We start from the raw sequence: 22,562 nt of genomic DNA, 5'->3' as shown, positions 1-22,562 counted from the left end.
GAAGCCAGCGGCTCTTTTTCGCTCAAGCTGGATTGAACAGGGTTCTTTCAGGAGCCCTAGACAATACATATCTGAGATTCAACATATCCAAACACGAAGCCTCACCTCCTCCCCCAGCAAACCTGCCCTCCTTCGGCCTCCCCTGCCTTTGCCAGCCTCAACACTGCTTATTCGGTTTTGGCCACGGATTCACTGCCATGACCTTAGTTTAGACTCACATCGCTTCTTACCTGGATTGCTGCAGTGTCTTCCCTGCCTCCAGGCTTGTCTACTCCACATCCACAGACAGAGACAGACAGACAGACACACACACCCACTGAAATCTCTCACCCTGACCCTTCCTGCTCTTCCACGGGGTAACTCACAAGGCTGCCAGACATCTGGCCCTTCCCACCTGTTGAACCTCACCTGGCACCACCCTCCCTGCTCTTCAGCTAGAGACCTACTTGGAGTTCCCACTCTCACCTCTAGGTTCTTAATCCTTTCTGTGACACAGACCCCCTGCCAGTCTGTGGAAACCTAAAGCCCTTATTACAGAATAATGTCTTTTAAATACCAGAGGGAGATACATAGGGTTATAATGAAATTATAATATATTGATATACACTTAACAAAATATGAAAGCCAATTTAACCTTAAGTATAGTAATGTACGTGCTTTTTCGTTAAAGCATCAAATAGAAAAATCTAGTGTAGGGAGCCTAATAACTGTTGTAATTTTCAAGCAGTAAAGAGTGTAAATGACATTTTAAGTTATTTGCAACAGCTGTAATGTGATATGAATATACATGATTTCTATGGGTGACAAAGCCCCAGGTAAGTGACAATGAAGATGTAACTTTATTCCTTTCTAAGTTCTTGGACTCCCCCAACCCAAATAAACACCAGCAGGCTCTAGAACAATCTTTTCTCCATCTTTGGTTCTTTGTGACTCAGCTTAAGGTCACCTGCTCCGGAAGCTTTCTCTGACCCTCACCACACTAGACTGGGGCCCCTCTGCACGCCAACAACCCCCGGGCCTCCTTTTATCCCACCACAGGTCACATGCAATTCACACATGCATCAGTGCCCTAGACTGGGGCCTTCCCCACTGAGACCTGTGAAGGTGCCAGCTGCCTTGTTGGAACAGGCACAGCCTTGGTCTGAGTCCAGGTGACACTTCAAAGCTGGATGGCAGGTCCCCATGAGGGAGAGGCTAGCAGAGCTGGGGACCCTGAAAGTGACATCTGGCAGTCTCCTGCTGAATGACTTAGGACCAACTTCTTGTTTATTCTTTCACTGGAGGCAGGATGGTACACCTCTAGAGCTAAACAGATCTGCATTCTTCTCCTGTCCCTGTCACTTCTCACCTGTTTCCCTCAGGCGACTCACCTCCCCTTCCAGAGCTTCAGTTTCCTCACCTGTAAAATGGGACGATGCACCTCCCCACTTTGTAGGGCTCTGGTGAAGATGACGATCCAAGAATGCAAGTGACATGCTCAGCCCTCAGTCATAAAAGGGGCTCCAGAGTTGGAGGCACCCGTATTAGGTATTAATATCATGCATTTATTCATTCAACAAGCATTCATTAAGTACCTATTGCATGCCAGGTGCTTTACATACCTGAAATTGTTTGATAACCCCAGAGGTAGGTTCTATTATCCCCATTTAAAATTTAAAATCACCTCCTTCATTGGTGGAGTGGTGCTTGGTATTCTGAGACAGTTTTCAGTCTTCAGGGATTAAGGTACCAAACTAACCCTAAGGATTTCATCCCTCTTCCCCACGGGATCTGGCACTGTGTAGCAGTGTGGGGCAGTGGCTAGGGAAGGATTTCGGCTTAGGGGGTCTAGGTTTGGATTCCAGCTCCTCGTCACTGTATATGGCCCCCGGGCAACATCACTGCCTTGTGCCTCCTTTTTTCTCATCTAAAGAGTGTGACAGTAATAGTGCCCACCTCCTGCTTATCAGAGAATTAAGACTGAATTTGTTGCAAAAGGTTTGAAAAGGTTTAAAGATTAGCACACAGTCTCAAAAAGCTTAGCTATTCCTCCTGGGAACACCTGGGAAAGTCCTCCACTTCCATAAGTCCTCCTAAGGAGCACCCCTCCCAGTCAGCATCCCTCCTCTGAGAAGCCCACTCCCCACCAAGCACCCCTCCCCATCACTGCTGAAGAAACATTGTGGATACATACCATGAAGTGGTATGGAGTTCAGACCACGTGGGTTCAAGTGCCAGTGCCACCAGCTGCCAGCTGTCACGCCTTGGTTGAGTGGCTTTACCTCTGTGCACCTCAGTTCCCTCATCTGTAAATTGGGAATAGTTGCAGCATAAAGTTAAGAGGAGTCAATAGTAACAACAAAAACATTTATTGAGTGCCTACGCTGGTCAGTCACTGTGCTAAAGGTATAGGAAACAGTGAGCAAGGTGGAGGTAGACAAAATGAAATAATGCTTGAGCACAAATCTTGCAAAATTTTAAATGCTCGACTTACATTACATGCCACGTACTACAAATGGAATATTATATCACACTCAGAAATGTGTATGCGTGCTAGACATTTATACAAAATATTTACACACATATGTATATTACATCTTTTGTTTATTACTTGTACCTTCATTTCCTCCCACAAAACAGCCCCGGAGGACAGGCAGGGCAGAGATTTTATACCATTTTTACTGATGAAAGGACAGGCGCTGGGATGTTAAAAGGTTGATAAACTGGTGACTGGCAACTGGAGATGGCTGGGCATTTTAAAAAGAGAACCGGTGGAGGGCAATGTTCCACCTCAAATCCCTCAGTGGAGAGTCAGCCCCAGCTCTGTGGCCTTGGGGTGGGAGGACCGGTGCGGGGGAGGCTTCCAGGCCCAGGGCGCCCCAGCCACGCCGCCAGGCGGGCTGGCGGGTGGACACGCCCCGGGGGCGCACGCTCGCTGGCGCGGAGCTTGGAGCTGGCAGAGACGCGCAGGACTCTGGGCGCGACGCTGGGCGGCGCTGCTGGGCCGCCCCGCGCCAGACCTGTTGCGCCCGGGGCGCAAGTCGGGCAGATTTAGGGTAAAGGGACGCTCAGATCTGTCCGGGAGCCCCTGCCGCCCCGGCCGCTGCACCTCCTTCGGGGCCCCCTAGGCCCCACCTTAACCTGAGTCTCCCATTCTTCTGACCCCGCGTTCCTCACCTCAACAGTTCTAGGCGCGTCGGGTGGGGCGGGAATAAAGTTTTGCCAACCTGGTCTGGGAGAGGGCAGGATGAGGAGGACCCTCACAGCTCTAGACTCGATGGCGGGCTGGACCGTGCCGTTTCGGCTTCACGGCCGCCCCGGGGTCCCTGCTGTCGGTAGATGCCAGCCCCGGTGCTGGCCGGATGGGCTGACCCGCGCACCGCCCCCTCCCACCCCCTTCCCCATCCCGGTCCCCTCCCCCGCCTCTAGCGCGCACCGGCCCCGGCGTCTCCGGCCCCGCCCGCGCCGGGGTCGCTGCAGTCCCCGCGGCTGCCCCGGGCTCCCTCCCTCGGCGCCCCGGCCTGAATCCAGCCTGGGGAGCGCCTCAGGGGGAGCGCGGGACGGCGAGGGAGGCCGAGCGGGGGCCCTGGGCGCCCAACCTCTCCCACCCTGGGAGGCGGACCCGACTCGGGGAGCCGGAACGCAGGAGAAGGCAAGGACGGGGCGGCCGGCGGAGGGGCGGGCGCCGCTCATCAGCCACGCCAGTCACGTCTGGGGCCACCCGGCTGCCTTTTTCTTCCTTTCCCCCTTGGCTTTCTCCCCCCTCTCCGGTTGGCGAGGGCAAAGTGGCCGTGGCGGCGCCATGCCCGGGCCGGAGTGAGTGCGCGCGGGCGAAAATGGCGTACATCCAGGTAGGGCTGAGTCTGGGGGCCAGGTCCGCGGTGTGGGTGGGGGGTGCCGCGCCCCCTCCGCCTGTGAGCGCGTGGAAGGGAGGGCACACGGCTGGGCTGCCACAAACTTGCCTCGAGAAAAAGGGTGCCCGAGCGCAGGCAACCTGTGCAGCGGCAGGGGTGCGCCCCTGAAGAGGAGGCTGAGGACCCCCACACCCGGGGAAGAAGGGCCCGAAGTGGACTCTGCACGCGCGCCCTGGCCTCCTGGGGAGGGAATGGGGGATGGGGCGGACTTTCCTTCCCCCTTCCCCCCTTCTCTCTTGCACCCCACCCCAGGGGAGGAGCCGCGGGGAGGGCGGCCCGGGGCGCGCCGGCAGCCCGGCCCGCCAGCTGCCGTTGCCGTGGTGACGGCTCGGGCTAATTGGCCGGCAGAGCGAGCCTGAGGCAGCTGTTCCGGCCAGGAGGGACAAGGACGTCGTCCCTCCCGGGCACTGGGTGCTGAGGGCTGGGGGACATATCAGAGGCGCGTTGGTGGTGTTTGGTAGGGGGGCAGCCGATAACTTTAGGCCATTGCATTGGGGTCTGGGAGTTGTGGACCCCCATCCTGGGGAGACCTCCTCAAGAATTATTAGGCTGAAATAATTTCCAAACCCATTTTTTGGGAAGAGGGTGGCTGCTTGACTAGAAGACCTTTCTCCCCAGTACAAGGGAGGAAGTGGCGGCAGGCCAGCGCCAAGGTCACGCAGTCAGACCCGTAGAGCTGCTTGCTTCTGAGGCTGGCCCCTCTGAGCCTGGCACAGGAATCTACAGGCTCCCACATTCAGGGTGCATCTGGGCTCACTTCTCCCCTTGGCTGCAGCTGGGGGGCTGCCGGTGCCCTCCTTCCCCTTTGGCGCACACATCCCCTCATCTTGTCATCAGACTTTTCCACCGGCCAGGAACTCCGCTCTGCCACCTGGTGTAGCCTCCCCATCCCTCTCCTGGCTTAGGTTCGCTCCATTGACTTCCTTTTCACGGAGTCCTGAGGTCATCTTTTCAAGCCCGGTGAAGGTCACATTTGCTGTTCACCTACTATGTGGCTGTTGTTGAGGGGGCTGTTCAACAGTCACTCAACAAACACTTGGGTGACCACCTGATATGTGTGGGCACTGGTGACAGAGCTGGGAAGGCAGTACTATCCCTGCCCCTCGGAACACACAACCCAGTGAGATATGAACAACATTAGAACAGGTTTCTACAGTTCTCATGGCTACCTTCAGCACAGAGAAATGAAGTAACTTGTCCACGGCCACACACGTGCTTAGGGGGTGACGGTGAGGCCTAATAGGGGTGATGGTGGGAATTGGCGGGAATTTGTTAAGCCTCTAGTATGAGGATGGCCCGGTGATGTTGACTTTTCTTCTAGAACAAAGTGTTAAACTTTTCTGCAAAGGGCCAGATAGTAAGTTTTTTTTTTTCTTAAGGGGCTGCATGGTCTGTATCACAACTGATCACCTCTGGACTATGGCACTAAACAGTCATAGACAATAATAAACGAATGGACGTGGCTATGTTTAAATAAAACTTTATTTGTGGACAGTGAAATTGAATTTCATACACTTTGCATGAGTCAAACAGTATTCATCGCCTTTAGAATTTTTTCTCCAGCCATTTAAAGATGTACAAACCATCCTTGGCTGGAGGGCCACAGGAAAACAGTCTGCGGGCTGGATTTGGTCTGTGAGTCATAGCTTGCACCCCCTGATCTAGAACATCTGGATTTTCCTTCCTCTTTTTAATTTTTTTGTGGCTTGAATCAGTTCTCCATTAGATCAAACACATGAACTCAATGTGGAAAGAGACTCAGCATGCTTGGGAGCCTCAGAGCATCTTCCCTTTCCTCTTTCTTCATCTTCCTTGGTTTCTTCCTGACGTTCGTCTTGCACCTGGGCCTTGGGAAAGCTGCAGTCGTCCCTCAGCAGGGGCCGTGAGGTGGCCTTGTCCCTGCTCATCATAGTTTTAGAAATGGTTCTCTTCTGGTCTCTACGTACTCAGGAAACGTGCCCCCATGAGCGTGGATTGTTGTGAAAAAGCATCACTTTATCCTTGCACTTTACCGCTAGCATTTTAAAGCACTTTCTCACGTAAGCCCCACGAGGGCACAGCTTTTTGCTGCTTGTTCACCGCTGTATTGATCAGGACAGTCTCTGGTGCCTAGCAGCCTCCAGTCGGACTGGACACCCTGCCTGGTACTCATAAGCCGCAGAAAGGGTACAGATACTTTGCAGCTGGGTAGCACACAAATGTTTTCATAGTCAGCGCCCTAACTTAGCCCTTCCACTAAAGAAAAGACGTGACCGAGGCTCAGAGTAGCCCCCTGACTCGCCCGAGTGATGTGATCGGCCAGTGGTGAGGCCAGAACTAGCACTTCTCCACTCAGTTTGCATGGGCCCCCAACTCCCTGACCCCAAGACCTCTAGGTCTTGCTCTGTGAGTGATTTGAGTTTTGTTTTCAGAAGAGTATGGGATTAGTGCCCAAGACTTTGTTTCCCAAACTATAATAAATCCCTTATCACTTCAAAGATTTTGAGTTTTTCATGAGCTACGTTCCACCTGTGCTGTTATTTACTTACTTTTTTTTAATACACGGATTTGCGCTTTTTTAAACTTCAAAAAAAAATATGAAAAAGAAACTTTATGTCACTACCATAATAGAAATCCAGGATCACTTGATATAAACCGGAGGCAAATGGAAAAATAAACACGATGAGAAGAATACCACATTCTTGGATTCTAGCCGGATACGCTGTCTCCAAGGCTCTGAGCTGGGGTCTGCTCTCTGTTTAAAAAGGAAGAGAAGCGCGGGTGGGTGGGATTTGCAGCTGTTAGAAAGATGTTACGTACAGTAGTACCAAGTTAAGATTTTCTCCTCCTTGCAAGAGAATTGAACAATTAACTTTCTCCCTCTTGGGTCAAAGTTCTGCATTTGATGGGAGACTCCCCTTAACCTACCTGGTTGCAAAAGGTGACCCTTTTGGAAAGCCATTTAGACTCCTCCCTGGAAGAGGAGAAGGGAGCCTATGCCTTGGGAACCTGTGAGAAGATGGGGTGGGGGCGGAGCTGATGAAAGGAAGGAGCACCCGGCCCCCAGGACCAGATTATGGCTTTCTTTTCGCTCCCTCTATTTGTGGGTGGTCATATGAGGCTCCCCACCAACACTATTGGAGCAGAATTGGAAGGTAGGGCCTCTGGGAGGGCGGGGGAGCCAAGTCACATCCACGCTGCGCCTGCCTGCGTGTTAGCTAACCGTGTCCTCTTGGGTTGGCTTCATGGCTATTTCTGTATAGGAGGGTTTGCTCCTCTCCCGAAGTGTGGCTGCGTTGGATAGCATGACTATCTATCCGCCCGCTCTGATTCATAACAGCATACGGTGCAAATCAAATCGAAATGCTAAAGTTTCCCATTTATTCGGTGTTGGTTAGCCAGGAGGCTACCAGCAGCCCTGCAGGTAGCAACACCTTGTTAGGAAGTCAGCGCCCTTCCCAGGATGGTAAGTGGAAAGAAGCAGGGCTTTTTTTGTTTTTTGTTGTTTGTTTTTTGTTTTCCTTCTTCTTCTTTTTCTTTTTCGAGTTGCTGGAATATTGCTAAACTGGTCTCTCTCTCTCTCTCTCTCTCTCTCTCTCATTCTCTCATTCTCTCTCTGTGTCACCCCCTCGCCCCCAACACCCCATGGCTTCATCATGGATCTCTAAAAGGGCAGTTGGAACCTTTAAATGAGGTGAGTTAATTCTGTGATTTTGTTTGGTCTGGCTTCTAATCAAGAAATGCTTGCTCTTCATTTTGGAGCCTTACGTGGGGGTGCGGGGGTATGGACTGTTAAACAGCACCCGGATGTTGCTAACGGCGCAGTTCCGATGCCTTTCTCTGGAAGGGAGATCCCGGTGAAAGGGCGCTGGTCGATGAGATAGGTTTCCTTCTCCGCCTCCTCCTTTTTCCATTTGATTATGTCCATTTACTTTCATGTCATGAGATTATTTTAAAAATACATTTTTGCTTTGCTTTCAAGAAGACAGAGTAATATTCATTGTGTTTCGAGAACATACTGCATGGCCCTCATGGTGTTGAATAAACAACCCACCTGTCAAGAAAGACGTTCACATAAACTACAAAAGAAAATACCTGCAAATGTTTTGCTCGCCGTTAGTGGCTCCGGCGAGTTGGTGTTTGCCATCTTTGTGCCTGCAGTTGGTAAATAGAAACGGAAAACATTTTGTTCTAAGTGATCAGCAGCAGAGACAGACCTCCTAAATGTCGTTCTTTCTCACCAGGGATCGGCTGCCTGTAATTTTGCGTGTTTTTCCTCTTCTTCCCCTCCACCCCTCCCACCTCCCCTCTGCCCCTCTCCGCTGCCCGCCTCCCCCAATGGCCTCAGGGTTTTCTTTCTAGAATCTCCGATCTGCTGCTCTGCAGATGGACTTGCCGGCACTGCTGTCAGAAGTGCTATGAGTCCAGCTGTTGCCAGTCGAGCGAGGATGAAGTCGAAATTCTGGGACCTTTCCCTGCCCAGACTCCTCCCTGGCTGTAAGTAGGACTGCTCCGAACTTCCTGGAAAGCAGTCTCAAGACCTTTCATTTCTCGTGGTTTCTGAGAGGGCGTCTGGGCCCCGGGAAGGAGGATTTGGGGTATGAAAGAGGAAAGGGCTGAGTTTCCACTGACTCCTCAGCTGCTGCTGGGGTGCTCTGGGCCTCTCTTTGCTCCCAGGCTGGGGAGACCAGCTGGCAGCAGGGCTTCAGTTCAGTGGGTTTCACACCGGGCCTTCTGAGATATGGACTGTGTATAATGCTAAGCACATGGGCACTTTTAATCACGTTGAGTGTGGTTCCAAGCGAAGAAGGAGATCTGTGAGCATCTATATTCTTCAAGGGATGTCCAAATCCTAAAGATTTCCCGCCAAGTCAGTGTCAGAAGTTGTCCTAGCCCCTGGCCCGGTGCCTGGCACGTGGTAGATGCTCAGTAAGTGTTTGTGGCATGGATGGGTGGATGGAATGAACAAACAAGTGCCTCTTTGCTGGTTCAAACAAGAACTTCAGAAACAGGGAGGCAGAAAAGCCCCTCCAGGCTCCGTCATGTCCTCCAACGCTGTTTATGTTCTCTCTGGCATCTTTCGTTTTATTTCCAATTCGTTCTCCTCCCGCGCCTGCATACAGCATCTCCATCTGCCAGTCGCTTGGATATTTTGGGAACGTGGTTTTGAAGCTTCTCAGCCACGTGTCTGGTCCACCTCTCTGTGGCTGGGAGAGGGACGTGGCCAGAGAGTCTGGGTTGAATGTGGAGGGCCAAGGGCTGTGAACCATCAACTGCAGCTTCTCATGATACAGAGGAGGAGGCCCAGAGAGGTGGAAAGACAGTGTGATGGCCCATAGCCAGATCCTCAGTGGGCTTCCAGTGCTGTCTCAGCTAAACTCTTGGGCCAAGATCCCAAAAGCCTCTGGTGCCTCATCTTTCTCTCCAAGTTGGGTGGGGGGGCATGCCTCCATCCTCTTTTCTTAAAAGCACATGTCAAATATTTCCACAGCAAAATGGCTCTGTGTCAGGCTCTGTGAGTTCAAATCTATTTCTCCTCCTTTTTTCTAGTTCTGTGACCTCGGGAAGTTGCTTGATCTTTTTGTGCCATGATTTCCCTCTGCAAAATGGGGCTGATAAAAAGAATTGATCTCATGGGGTTGTTGTGGTGATTGTGTGAATTAGTGTATGGAAAAGCACCTAAGAATGCCTGCTGCCTTGTTGGCAATCATAAACAGGAGTGATTCTTTTTACCCTATTTTGGTCTGGGTTTCCCCATCCATAAAGTGGGAAAGGTAATAGAACTTCCTTGATAGGATTGCTGTTAAGAGTAATGAGATATGCACGTGACATGCTTACTTAGCACAGTAGTAAGTATTCATCTCTGTCATTATTAGGTATTGATAGAGATCCATTAAACTGATGGAAAGGCAGTTTAATGAACTTTCCGTTATCTGTAGGTCGTAGCCTGAACCCTGCAGGTGGGCGTAGAGTTGAGATGTTTGGTGAAACCAACTCGTTAATCAAGAGATCATTCCCATTTTCCAGTGACGGAGGCTGGCTCAGCCCATCTGGTGTCTTTAAAACCATGCTCAGAATAATTCCAGCTCTGTGATGGCAGGGCTATTATCTGTTTTGTTCATTCCAAAAAGTAGTTATTGACCAGCTGACCAACCTCCAGGCAGACACTGAGTCCTGAAAGTGCCAATCATCTAGTTGAAAGATTAATCTCAGTTTCTTTGGTAGTTATTTCTTGAGCACACCCTGGGTGCCAGGCACTGTGGGGTGCACAAGGCTAGATAGAGTCCTGTTACCATGCTCAGAGGATTTAAAATCTAGTAGAGGAGATGAAGCAGGTACATAAGTTCAGTTGTGCATTGAAACCCTGTGCATGTATGGCAGTCCTGCATAGAGTTTTGTTATGGAAAAATCCTGGGAGAATGGTTTCAGGCATAGCTGGATCCAGGGACTCAAATGATGTCATGGGCGTGCATGCATGTGCCCTCTCTCTCTTTTTCTTTCTGATTCTTCCGTATTAGCCTCATTCTTAAGCTTGCTTTTTTTTTCCTTTGTCTCATTTTTAACAGCAGCAAAACTATCAGGAAAGGCTCTCATTGCCCTGGCTTGGGTCATGTGCCAGTCACTTGATCCAATCACTTTTGCTTGGGGGAAAAGGTGCTAGGTCATGCCTGTGTTGCTTGACTATCCTGGAACCAGGGGAAGGATTATTCCACCTGAAACATAAGCTAGTCGAACAGAGGTTGGCAAACTTCTCCTGTAAAGGCCCAGATAAGAAATATTTCAGCCTCACAAGTTTAGTCTCTGTTGCAGTTGCTCACTTCTGTCATTGTTGTGGGAAGACAGCCATAGACCACTCAGTAATGAATGGGTGTGGCTGTGTTCCAGTAACACGTCCACAAAATCAGGCAATGGATTTGGCCCTGTAGTTTGCTGACCTGGGTGACAGACACACCACAAATGGGCACTATATCTAGGAAGAGTTGAGGGCTTCATAGAAAATGAGCCTGCGAGCTTAGGTCGTGGAGGCTCTCCGATGGCAGATTAAGGAATTTGAGTTTTCTTCCGAGCCAGGAGAGACCCGTGGTAGACACTGAAAATCGCAGCCTGGTATCTGTTTGTTACAGGTGTCGAGTTTTACAGATGCCTGGCTTCTGACTTGAAGGACAGTTGTGCTTTGTCTAGGCTGCTGACCCTTTGTGCAAGCGAGGGATTCTTTCTGGGTTGGGAACCACTGGAAAGACACTTGTTTTGGTTTTGCCACAAGCAGAGAAGTAGGCTGGGGCCTTCCCAGCAGAGCAAACACATCGCACAGCTTCAGGAGGCACCCTTCACCTGGTGGTCATTATGAGTGGGACCACCTAGAGTTGTGCAGTGTACGGTCTGAACTACTGTACATGACCTTCATGCTTCCCAGGTCTTCCTTGAATCCTGGGCAGCACTCAGTGCATTTCTGGCAGTCAGCATGATGCAGTGTTAAGAGGAATCTGTAAAGGGGAGGCAGGTTAAATCCTTCAAAAAGAGAATTTACAGCTTGTGCTTTCCCCAGATTTATTTACCAAGTGGGCAGTTGCATGTTGTCAAACAGGCAGGGAGTAGAAATGTCAAGCGTACCGGCTTTGCCGTACCAGACCTACTGTGACATTTGAGCTGGCAACGACAGAACGTGCCTCTCTGTGGGGTGGCACGTGGCAGATGAGCTGGCCCTCTGTCTGTGTGATTTTGGGGGACATGCCATTAATTATCATCTTCTGTCCTGTGGGTCCCCCAGCTTTCCTTGGCTGGGCTGGGCTGTGAGGGTCAGGAAAACCATACAATCCCACTGGCTCCTTTTGGGCAGTGCCAGAAAGACCCTTATTGAAGAGTGGTTATTTTTTTGTCTTAACAGCATGTGTTGAGGACCTACTATGTGCAAGGCTCTTATAGGCCTCCCAGGGGCTGCCCAGCTCAGTCACGTGATCTGGAGTCTGGGCATGTGATCTGGAGTCTGGTAGTGCTGGACTCCGCTGGGGTCCTCCCATTTAACAGTGGTGCCAATGAATTCGCCGTCCCTCCCTCCACCCAACTGGGGCTTCCATTTCCCTGTCTGTAAAGGAGGTGGGGGTGGTTAATAACACCTAACTCCTGGATGGCCTCAAAGATGAAATGAGAGTTTATACGAGCATTGAGCACAGCACCTGACACTTAGTAGGTGCTCAGCACCTAGTACCTTTGATCATAATAAGTACAGATCCCACCACTAAGAACTGTACGCTGTTACAGGAGGGGTGACAAGACGCACTCAGATCACTGTGACACAAGATAAGAACCACAAGAAAGGCGTATTCATTTATTCATTCATTCACTGAAAAAACACACTGAAATACCCCAGATGTGCCAGGTGGTGCACTGGGGCAGGGTGGGCAGTGGTGAATAAGGCAGATGCTGCCCCGCCCGCAGGGAGCATTGGCTTAGTGTCAGACACGGGATAAGCATGCGAGCCACCGCTGAAGGAGAGGTGTGTGCTGACATGGGAAGAGGGCGCAAGGATGCGGCTGACGGGGACGGGAGGTGGGGATGGGACAGGGTGGGGCCTCTCTGAGGAGGTGCTGTTGAAGCTGAGACCTGAATGACCAGGCAGAACGAGGCAGGTGTTGGGGACAGGAAGAGCATTACAGGCAGAAGGAACAGAGGGCATGGAGGCTTGGTGGTTGCAGAAGGGGCAAGGTGGCTCAGCACACATTGGTGCCGTGTCTGAGAGGACTCAACTAGGGCTTCAGGAGGCGATGGCAGTTAAGCTGGTCCCTGAAGACTGACGGGGCTTCTCAGGTGGAGGCAGCTGCGGCGGTGCGATGTGACAGCCGGGAAACAGGCTGTGCAGGTGGAGGTACCCCAGCGGCCAATGCCTTGGTCCTGCCTGCCTTGAAAGATGCTGCTGCTTCCACTTAAGGAAGAGAGAGAATGATTGATGTACTAGGATCCCTTTTCTGTACTCCTCACTGTCCACCCCTCAGCGTTTCAGCTGCTCCATCCTCCTCCTCCAGACCAGGAGCCGGAGGCAAGCAGGGCCTGGGCATCTCCCTTTGTAACATGCCCGGCCTTGTCCTGGCTGTGACCCTGGCTTTGGAAGAACATCAGATCAGTCTCATTTTAAGCACAGCATCATGCACCTGAAGGCCTCACAGAATGTGCAGGTTGCATTTTTCCAGACTCCTAGTTTCTCCGGAGGTTTTAAATGTCAAGTTGTGGGCTGCAGCCTTGGAAGGTATTGGTCTATGGCCGTGACGGCTTAGGGGTTTGTTATCAGCAGAAACAATCTCATGGCCACTTTGCCAGCCCTCCCCCGACCCCACCGCATCCTTACTAGCTGTTGTGAGTATTGGGGGATCTTAAAGCCACCTCTGCTGTAATAACATCAGCTAAAATGTGTTGCACACCTGCCTACAGTGTACCAAGCACTGTTCTAAGCATTTTGTATGTGTTCACAGCAACCGTGTAAGTCAGGGACTGTTACTAGTCCCATTTTACAGATGGGGAGATGGAGGCACAGAAAGAAGGAGGGAGGGACTTGCTTTGAACCAACTCTCAATTACTGCCTTGTATCCCCCCGCCCCGGAACTGCTCTTCATTTTTTTTCTGCATTTCTCATCCCTGTTGGGAGCACACTGAGTCCTGGCTGCTGCTTCTGTTTCTTCACATCGAACTATTGTTCTTAAATCCTTGATTCTCAGGGCCTTCTTGTAGCCTTAGCTCTGCCACTCAAAAGAACCCTTGAGTGACATTGTCACAGGATATTTTTTAAACATGTTAAATTACAGACACAGTGACTGTTGAAATAGGTGGACACTTCTCACCAAAAACCACTTGCAGAAAATTCTGCTGCATGTAAACGGCCACATGGTTCCTTCCAGACTGAAGAGGACAAGTCTTGTCTTGATTTAGCCATCGTGGCGCCCCCCTGTGGCAATATCCTGAATAAGTTTACACCTCTCTCCCCTACCAGCCTCAGCTTTGAAATTATGCAAATTCTTTTGACACATTGTTCTAAATTGGGGAATATTCGTATCATTTCACATTTTGTGCAAAGAGCATTATTGAGAGTTTAGGTCTACTGAGAGTTTATTTCAAATTTGTATTATTCCGAGTAGCCTAAGCTGGGTCTGAGAGCTGTTTGGTCACAGGTCTATCCCCCGCGGGACAGAGATGCCTGCCCCTGGGGAATTCTTTGACAATCACTGAGACCTCTTCTTTCTTATAGGTTGGCCAGCCGGAGCAGTGACAAGGATGGGGACTCCGTTCACACAGCCAGCGAAGTCCCGCTGACCCCACGGACCAACTCCCCAGATCGGAGATGCTCGTCCTCAGACACATCTAAGTCCACGTACAGCCTGACCCGGAGGATTTCAAGTAAGCCTCTCTGCCGGGACGTCTGGGTCTGCTCAGCCACCGTTCAGGATTTGCGACATGCAGTCCCACCAGCTGGGTCCCTGGGACAGAGGAAGAGAGCTGGCATTCCCAGGGAAAGATGTGAAGGACAGGGGAGGGGGCGTAGTGGGGTGACAGCCCAGGAGACAAGATGACGGAGAGATAATGGCAGTGTGACGGAGGAGGGCGTTGCGCCAGATTTCTGCCGAGCTCGGTCAGAAGCGATCATTTTGATTGATTTGTGTTTGTACTGATCATAGGTTTTATTGAATTGGCTCAGCTGACGACATTGTCAGCATATATCATTTCAGACCCTGAAAGGCAAGTGTTAGTTACCATGCTGCACAGCAGGGCCTGCAAATGCAAACGACTTCAGGGGCCAGGTGGGTTGTGTCAGTGACCGAGTGCAGAGGGTTGGAGAGAAGGAAATATCCCCCTAACCCAGCGACAAATGGCAGCCGACTCTCGGCCTTGCACTAGGGCAGGGTGGGGACTGGGGCGGGTCGAAGGGTTGCTGTCTCATTGAAAGGGGACAGTGGCTACTCAGCTCCGGTCATGTGGGGTTGTATCTCCTGCCCTTTCTAAAGAGAAACTGGCAGTCTGGGTTTTTAAAATGAAACTTCCTTGCTTTTAAACACAAGCAAAATCTATGTATGGGCTGAATTTGACTCTCAAGCCACTCGGTTTGTCCACTCTGCGGTGTGGCCTGCATGTTTGACCTGATGGTACAGTTTGGGTGGGGAGGAAAAAGGACGATAAAGCCCAAAGGTTCCCGACCTTTTTTCACTCCCCCAGAGTATCTCCCCTGTCTCATTCAGCTGCTGTCTGAAATTCACCTAAAAGAGGGATAAAACCTAAATTCAGGTGGAAATGATCGATGTCTGATCTTTCCTGGGAGTTGATGGGGAAGAAGAAGTAGAGAAAAGCTCAAGGGCTTGAAATAGTGAAATGGAGGGAATGTTGGGCTTCTCTGGCCTCAGTCTTTCTATCTGTAGAATGGGAGTGCCGGTCTGCCTGGCACTGCCCAGTGTGGTGGCCACCACCACACGTGGCCGAGTTGAGATGCATTGCACGTGTCACATACCCACTGGATTTTGAAGCCAGTATGAAAAAAAGAGAATTCAGAGTGTTTCACTAAAATGTTTTTGTATTGATAATATTTGGGATAGATAGGGTTAAATAAAATACTGTATTAACTTAACCCGTTTCTTTGCACTTTTAAACGATTGTGAGAGGTTTAGAAGATTTTCAGTCACCTGTGTGTCTTGTATCTCTGGCTTGAGTTTATTTTCTCTCGAGTAGCACTGGTCTAGGTGACTCCCGAGTCTCGCACCCTGCTCTGTAGAGAGATGACTCGATGTAGCACAGTTACCAGCATGCGACCAAGCACCAGGCAGAGGCTCTTGAATTTAGCTGACAAGACAGACATTTGGGCAATTAACAAGGATGCTGAGAACAAATACCACATAATCCTCCTAACATGAGGAGTCTCGTGGTCAAACCCGTAAGTGCAGAGAGTAGAATGTGGTGCCGGTGGGCGCCGGAGCCAGGGAGGTGTGGGTTTCAGCTATGCTAGGTGGGTACATTATAGAGACCTGTCTGGCATAGTGCATAAAATCAACAGGACTTTATTGAGGACTTCAAAATTTGCGAACAGAGTAGAGCTTATGTTCTCACCACACACACACAGTGAAATAAAGAAAGCGGATGGGAACTTCTGAAGGTGATGGGTATGTTCATGGCACGGATTGTGGTGATGGTTCCGCGGGTGCATACTGATCTCCAAACTCATCAAATTGTGTTTATTGAATACGTACAGCTTTCGGTATGTCAATCATGCCTCAGTTTGGTTTAAAAAAGTGGTTTTAAAAAGAAAAAAGAATGCCATGAGCACATTGCTCATAGAGAGGGATGAGCAAAGATTGGAATGATGAAGTTGGGAGCAGTGAACGCTGCTGGCTGGCGGGGAGGGGAGAGGCACCTTGTAAGTGACAAGTTGTGACTGATCCTTGAAGAAGTGCAGTAGTTACCGTTCAGTGACTGCTTGCTGGGTGCTGAGTCCTCTCCATGCGTTGTTTAGTGAATCTTCACCACAGTCTTATTCCAGATGGGAAGCTGAGTGTAAAATGTGCCTGGGGTCACATGGCTCGCTAGGAAGTAGCCGGGTTGGAATTTGATCCAGGTCCTCTGGCCCCAGAATCCTCCCTGTGAAAGTGGGGGCACTTCAGGGTAGTGTTTAGAGCCAGACTTTGGGGCCAGACAGGCAGGGCTAGACTCTTGGCTCTTCCTCTTACGAGTTGTGTGACCTTTGGTGAGTTACTTGAAGTTTCTGTTTCCCGTTTGTAACGTGGAGGTAAAAGCCACCAGCTAATACCTTGTGAAGATCAGGTGACTAGATGCAGTGTGTTTGGAACAATGCCTGCCGTGATGACGGTGATGGAGATGGCTGTGCCACCATGCTGCCTCTTCTAGAATAAACAAGAGGATTTCAAGGAGTGGAGAGCACATGGCACAGAGCATTATGAAGCGCAGCGAACAGTGTGAGAATCTAGGAAATGTCCCTGATCTCACCGGGTGGCCCAGGTCCCATCCTGTACGTGGCGGTGTTAATTGTTATTTTTGATGGCTGTTTAGGTCTGGAGTCCAGACGACCCAGCTCCCCACTCATCGATATTAAACCCATCGAGTTTGGCGTTCTCAGCGCCAAGAAGGAGCCCATCCAGCCCTCGGTGCTCAGACGGACCTATACCCCAGATGACTATTTCAGAAAGTTCGAGCCCCACCTGTACTCCCTCGACTCCAACAGCGACGACGTGGATTTTCTGACGGACGCGGAGATCCTGTCCAAGTACCAGCTGGGCATGCTGCACTTCAGCACCCAGTACGACCTGCTGCACAACCACCTGACGGTCCGCGTGATTGAGGCCAGGGACCTGCCGCCCCCCATCTCCCACGACGGCGCGCGACAGGACATGGCGCACTCGAACCCCTACGTCAAGATCTGCCTCCTGCCAGACCAGAAGAACTCCAAGCAGACAGGGGTCAAACGTAAGACCCAGAAGCCGGTGTTCGAGGAGCGCTACACCTTCGAGATCCCCTTCCTGGAGGCGCAGAGGAGGACCCTGCTCCTGACCGTGCTGGACTTTGATAAGTTCTCACGCCACTGTGTCATTGGGAAGGTGTCCGTGCCTCTGTGCGAGGTCGACCTGGTGAAAGGTGGACACTGGTGGAAGGCACTGATCCCCAGTACTCAGGTAAGGGGTGGGTTGGCTGTGTCTCTTTCTGGGAGCTTTTTTTAAAAAAATAATAATTACTTTTATCTCATTTAACTCTTTTCTTTGCATTTTAAAACCTTTACTGTGAAATTGTTTTTGACTCATAGGAGGTTGCAAGAACAGAGAGTCCTGTGTGTTCTTCATCCATCTTCTCCAATGATAAATCTTACATAATTTTATAAATCTTATGTAATCATTAGCAGTGCCAGGAACCCGACGTTGGTAACTAAACTACAGACCTTAGGCAATTTTCGTTGGTTTTTACATGCGCCGCCCTGTGTGTGTGTATGTCGGTGGGTGTGGGTGTGTGTGTAATTCTGTGAAATTTATTGCATGTATAGATTCATGTAACCATCGCTGCCCTGGGAGCTTTTTTGTCATCGATGCTGGGTTATTTACTAAGGAGAATGATTGTTCAGGGTGTGAAGCTATCAGTCATTTTGACTTTCACAAATTGATCTGGGAAAAATAAAACGAGAGCTGAAGAACAGGGTGATAGATGGATGTTTTTCACACGAGTTGTAAGATTAGCATCCTTCGCTCTTCAGCCGAGGGACGTGCAGTTGGCTGCTTGGAGAGCCACCCATGGACCAGACCCTCTCTCCAGGGGGCTTTTAGGGTCCTTCCCTTGGGCATTCTGTTGGCTGCAGGAAAGCCGTGTACCCACGGTGGGTGGAAAGGTGTGGGGGCGGTCCTAGGGAAGGGAAAGGCCCCACCAGCTGGAGACTGGTCTAGACCATCCACACAGGGGACAGTGATCCTCTGCAATGCAGATAGGATTATTTTGTATCATATACACCAAGGTGTTTCTCAAAGCTGAGCTCTGCTGGGCAGGGATTTAATGATCCAACATCAGATTCGAGGTGAAGGTGTTAAACATGAGGAAGGACTGGAAGGGCTGCTTCACTCTGTGTGTGTGTGTATGTGTGTGTGTGTGTGTGTACATCTTCAAAGCTATTGCTCTTTTAGTTTGGATTCCCTAAGAAAAAGAAGACCCCGAGAAGACTTTAAGAGGAAGTCATTTTTTAGGGAGGTGACACCGGAGAAAACACTAGGAGAGGGTGGGAAAGTCACATAAAGGATGTAGTTATTAGGCTGGCTGCCCCTGGCTGACTGGAACTGAAATCTGCTGGGGAAACTGGGAGCCAGTGTCCGACACACTCCTAAGAGCCTTTCCACCTGAGGGGTGAGGGAGCTGGGGTGTTTATACACCATATCCTTTCAGCCACTGAATGAGGGCTGTTGGGGGATGGAAAGAGTCATTCCCTGGCATTTCTGGCCTGTTACACTGGCAGGTAAAGAGGCCTTTGACATTCACAAATGCAGAAAAAGTGCAGGGACTGGCAGGTGGATGCAGGCCCATGCACCCTGAAGTGGCCACGGCCAGGAGAAGGTGGGCACAATGTTGACAGTGTCTGCTGTAATCCCAGATCCTCCTTCCCTTCACATGATCAGGATAGATTTGATGCTTTCCGTGTATCCCTCTTGATATTTGATATGGCTGGATTTTCAACCATCAAGAAAATTGCATTGAATGAGAGACATCCACCTGACAAAATAAAATCCATATTGCCAGCTCCACTCTCCACATCCATGAAGGCCCTGGAGGTGGAGAGATTGGACATCCCCACACCTTGGCTCCATTAGGTCTTGGCTGAAATGTCACCTGGTCTGAAGTGGACAGTCTTCCGGGCACATCTGTCCTGGTTTGCTTCTCCTGAAAGCTGAGGCCAACGCAGGGGCCTGGGTGCAGGTCGTTAATTTAGAAGGTGATTCCCGGAAGCAGGAATGAGCGCTGAGGAGGAGACAGGGATGGAGGTCAAAGTCAGTGGTGGTTCTGAAGGCACTGGGGTGGCATGGACTTTCATTCTGCTGGAGCGTAGAACCCGTCCTTGCACCCTGGCCAGGTGGGCTTCCAAACCTCCCAGAAGAGTGGGGCAGAAGAGGGAAGGAGGCCGGGTATGCTGCTGTCTGCCCGAGCTGAGACCTGGCCCAGATGGGCCCGTGGGAGCGTCTGTAGCTGACCCCACTGGCAGCCCTCCCCGGAGCTCCATGCCCCCTCCTCCTGCTTTATTTTTCTCCATGGCACTTGTCATCATCCCATAGACTGTACATTTGATTGTCTGTCTCCCCTGCTAGTACGTACACCCCGTGAGGGTGGTGATTTTTGTCTGTTTTGTTCACTTCTCTGTCTCTACTCCTGGAAAATGCCGCTGTGCGCTCAGCAATATTTATTGAGTGGGTAGAAGATGGAAGGACAGAAGGATCCCCAAAGTGCATTCTTTCTTCTCTCCTTCCTTCCTCATTCCTCCCTTTCTTCTCTTTCTTCTTCCTTCTCGTGTAAAGAAAGGCTTATGGAAACTGAGGGAAGCGTGGACTCACATCTCCCGTCTCAAGCTTGCTCTGGAATTTACACTGAGCGGGAGGTCAGCTGTCTGCAGTTGGGGGCCCTGGAAGCAGCGCTTGAGATAGGGATTTTGGCGTGGGTCAGTTTCCTGGGTCTGCTGTGACAAAGCACCGCAAATCGGGTGGCTTAAAACTACAGAAATTTATTGCCTCATGATCTGGAGGTTTGCAAGGTGCTGGCAGAGCTGTGCTTCCTCTGAAACCTGGAGGGGGTCCTTCCTGGTCTCTTTCCAGCTCCTGGTGGCTGGTGGTGGTTGTTGGCAAGCCTCAGCGTTCCTTGGCTTGTCGCTGCCTCACTCTGCCCTCTGCCTCTCTCCTCACATAGCCTTTGTGTGTGTTTGTGTCTTTTCTTGGAAGGACATAAGTCATGTCGGATTAGGGGCCCACCCTACCTCAGGGTGACCTCATGTTCAGTAATCACATCTGCCACGACCCTGTTTCCAAATAAAGTCACATTTTGAGATACTGGCAGTTAGATCATCAACATATCTTTTGAGAGACACAGTTCACCCCAAAACGGGATGCAGGCGAGAGCCCTGCAAGGGAGGGCACGCAGCGGTCTAGGTGGAGGGAGACAGCTGAGCGAGGCGTGGTCTTGAGCACGGCTGAGCCTCAGCCTGGTGATCTGTGGTGGGGAGGGGACTCTGGGTCCTGGATCTCACTGCAGCATTTCCTCCTGCAGCCAGCCCAGATCGCCAGGCATTGGCGGGGACCAGACGGGGAAATCTGATTTTCCATCAGGCAGCCGTGGGCCTCCCTGAAGCTCCTATACTATAGAACAGTGCTTCTGAACAGGGACAGTTTTGGCCCCAGGACATTTGGCAGTGCTGGGAGACATTTGAGGTTTGGTGGATGGGAGAGTGCTGCTGGCATCTGGTGGGTAGAGACCAGGGGTGCTGCCTCACATCCTACAATGCACAAGACAGCCCCCCAACACAGTGCCATAGTGCCTGCCACGGGTGAAGGGGAGGATGGGCTGGTCCCTTTGCGGGGAGGAGGGTTTTGCAGGGAGAGACAGTGGTTGGGGTCAGGGGACAGCCAGAGAGCAGAGGGCGTGTGGGGCAGATCTCCAGGGAGCTGTTTTGCGTTTCATTCTAAATGTGGAAAAGGAGATACTGGTTTTGAACAAAAATCCACATCAAGTGAAACAGGCCTGCATTGGAGACAGAAACCCAAACCCTCATCACCCAGTGCACCAAGGCCATTAGAATGGATGTCGTCGCTGATTTCCATCGATGGCCGGCGTCTGCCTTCACCAAAGCACTCAGTTGGTCAGTTGGACGGGAGGGGAAGATGCAGTTTGGTGGAGGCCAAAGCTGGGCAGTTTCTCGTTTTCAGCTGAACTTCATGCTGGGTGGGTCTGAGTGACCCCGAGGGTCTGATTAGTTCTGTGGTCTCTGCCGTCAAGGACCCGTGGGAAGGGCGGGCTTATGGGAACAGCATATAGGCATCCGCCGGCTCATGGCAGGATGTCCCAGCTGTTTTGTGCCTTTGAACTCGGCATTCAGGAAATTAGCAACTATTGGAGCTACTGCAGAGTTTTTGGTCTCATTGATAAGGTTGGGCTGAAAGGTAATAGAAATGCAGAGAGAAATACGAAGCGCGTGGGGTGATTGTTGTGGTAAGAAGTCATACTGGCCACCGAGAGAAGTTCTCTCATCCGAGCGGACTGAAGCGAATTGATGCTTTGGCCATTTAGAGGTGAAGTCCACGTAGGCTCAACTCTTTAAAAACATTATTAATAATTGTTACAAAACGCATAACATAACATTAACCATCATATCTGTTTTTGAGTGTACGGTTCAGTGGTATTAAGTCCATTCATGCTGTTGTGCAGAATGCAGAACATCTGCTGAACTCTTCATCTTGCAAGAATGAAACTGTCCCCATTAAACAATAGCTCCCCACACCCCACTGCCCCCCGCCCCTGGCAACCACCATTCTGCTTTCTGTTTCTCTGAATTATTTGACTACTCTGGGTACCTCCTATAAGTGGAATCATACAATATTGATCTCTTTGTGACCAGTTTATTTCACTTAGCATCATGTCTTCAATGGTCATCCACCCTGTAGCGTGTGGCAGGAGTCCCTTCTTTTTGTAGTCTGCGTAATATTCCACTGTATGAATGGACCAAATTTTGTTTGTTTATTCATTCATCCATTGATTGGTTGTTCCCACCTTTTGGTTTTTGTGAATAAGGCTGCTGAGCATGGATGCACAGATATTTCTTCAGTCTGTTTTTGAGCCAGAAAAATATTCAGGATGAAGAATGTTCATGTTCTCTTGGGATCAAGTGGTTTGGGCAGGAAGGACAAAGGAGGGGGAGCAGACAGAGGTGTGGGCACATGCCAGAACCTCACACAGCATTAGGAGGGTCCAGAGTTCTTATTCCAGCCCTTTCACTGGTTCTGTTGTGACTGGAGTCATGTAACCTTGTGAGTCCTGGTTTGATCATGTCAAGTGGAGACGTAGTACTTTCTACCTCCCTCCCTTGCAGTCCATCTGTAGAGATACAAAATCTCAGGAAAAGGGGGAGGGTATAGCTCAAGTGGTAGAGTGCATGCTTAGCATGCACAAGGTCCTGGGTTCAATCCCCAGTACCTCCTC

At 50.6% G+C, this 22,562-nt stretch overlaps 1 protein-coding gene across 4 annotated transcripts in view; it reads left to right on the top strand.

Moving 5' to 3' along the window:
* The first annotated feature begins 3,427 nt into the window (after positions 1–3,427).
* Positions 3,428–22,562, top strand: part of SYT17 (synaptotagmin 17) — a 70,404-nt gene continuing 51,269 nt past the window's right edge. The window contains exons 1-5 of one of the 4 annotated variants that reach the window (XM_072942086.1): positions 3,428–3,830; positions 7,549–7,566; positions 8,235–8,369; positions 14,107–14,255; positions 16,908–17,527. In XM_072942086.1, coding sequence (XP_072798187.1) covers positions 7,562–7,566; positions 8,235–8,369; positions 14,107–14,255; positions 16,908–17,527 — 909 coding nt within the window. In that variant the 5' untranslated portion in view covers positions 3,428–3,830; positions 7,549–7,561. Of the gene's footprint in view, positions 3,831–7,543; positions 7,567–8,220; positions 8,370–14,106; positions 14,256–16,907; positions 17,528–22,562 lie in introns of all 4 variants that reach the window. The other 3 variants (XM_072942085.1, XM_072942088.1, XM_072942087.1) reach the window with 3 other exon arrangements.

Source organism: Vicugna pacos, chromosome 18 (genome assembly GCF_048564905.1).
Source record: "Vicugna pacos chromosome 18, VicPac4, whole genome shotgun sequence".
Classification (NCBI taxonomy): domain Eukaryota; kingdom Metazoa; phylum Chordata; class Mammalia; order Artiodactyla; family Camelidae; genus Vicugna; species Vicugna pacos.
Note: the sequence above shows the minus strand (reverse complement) of the source record. Positions and strands in the feature narration are given on the sequence as shown.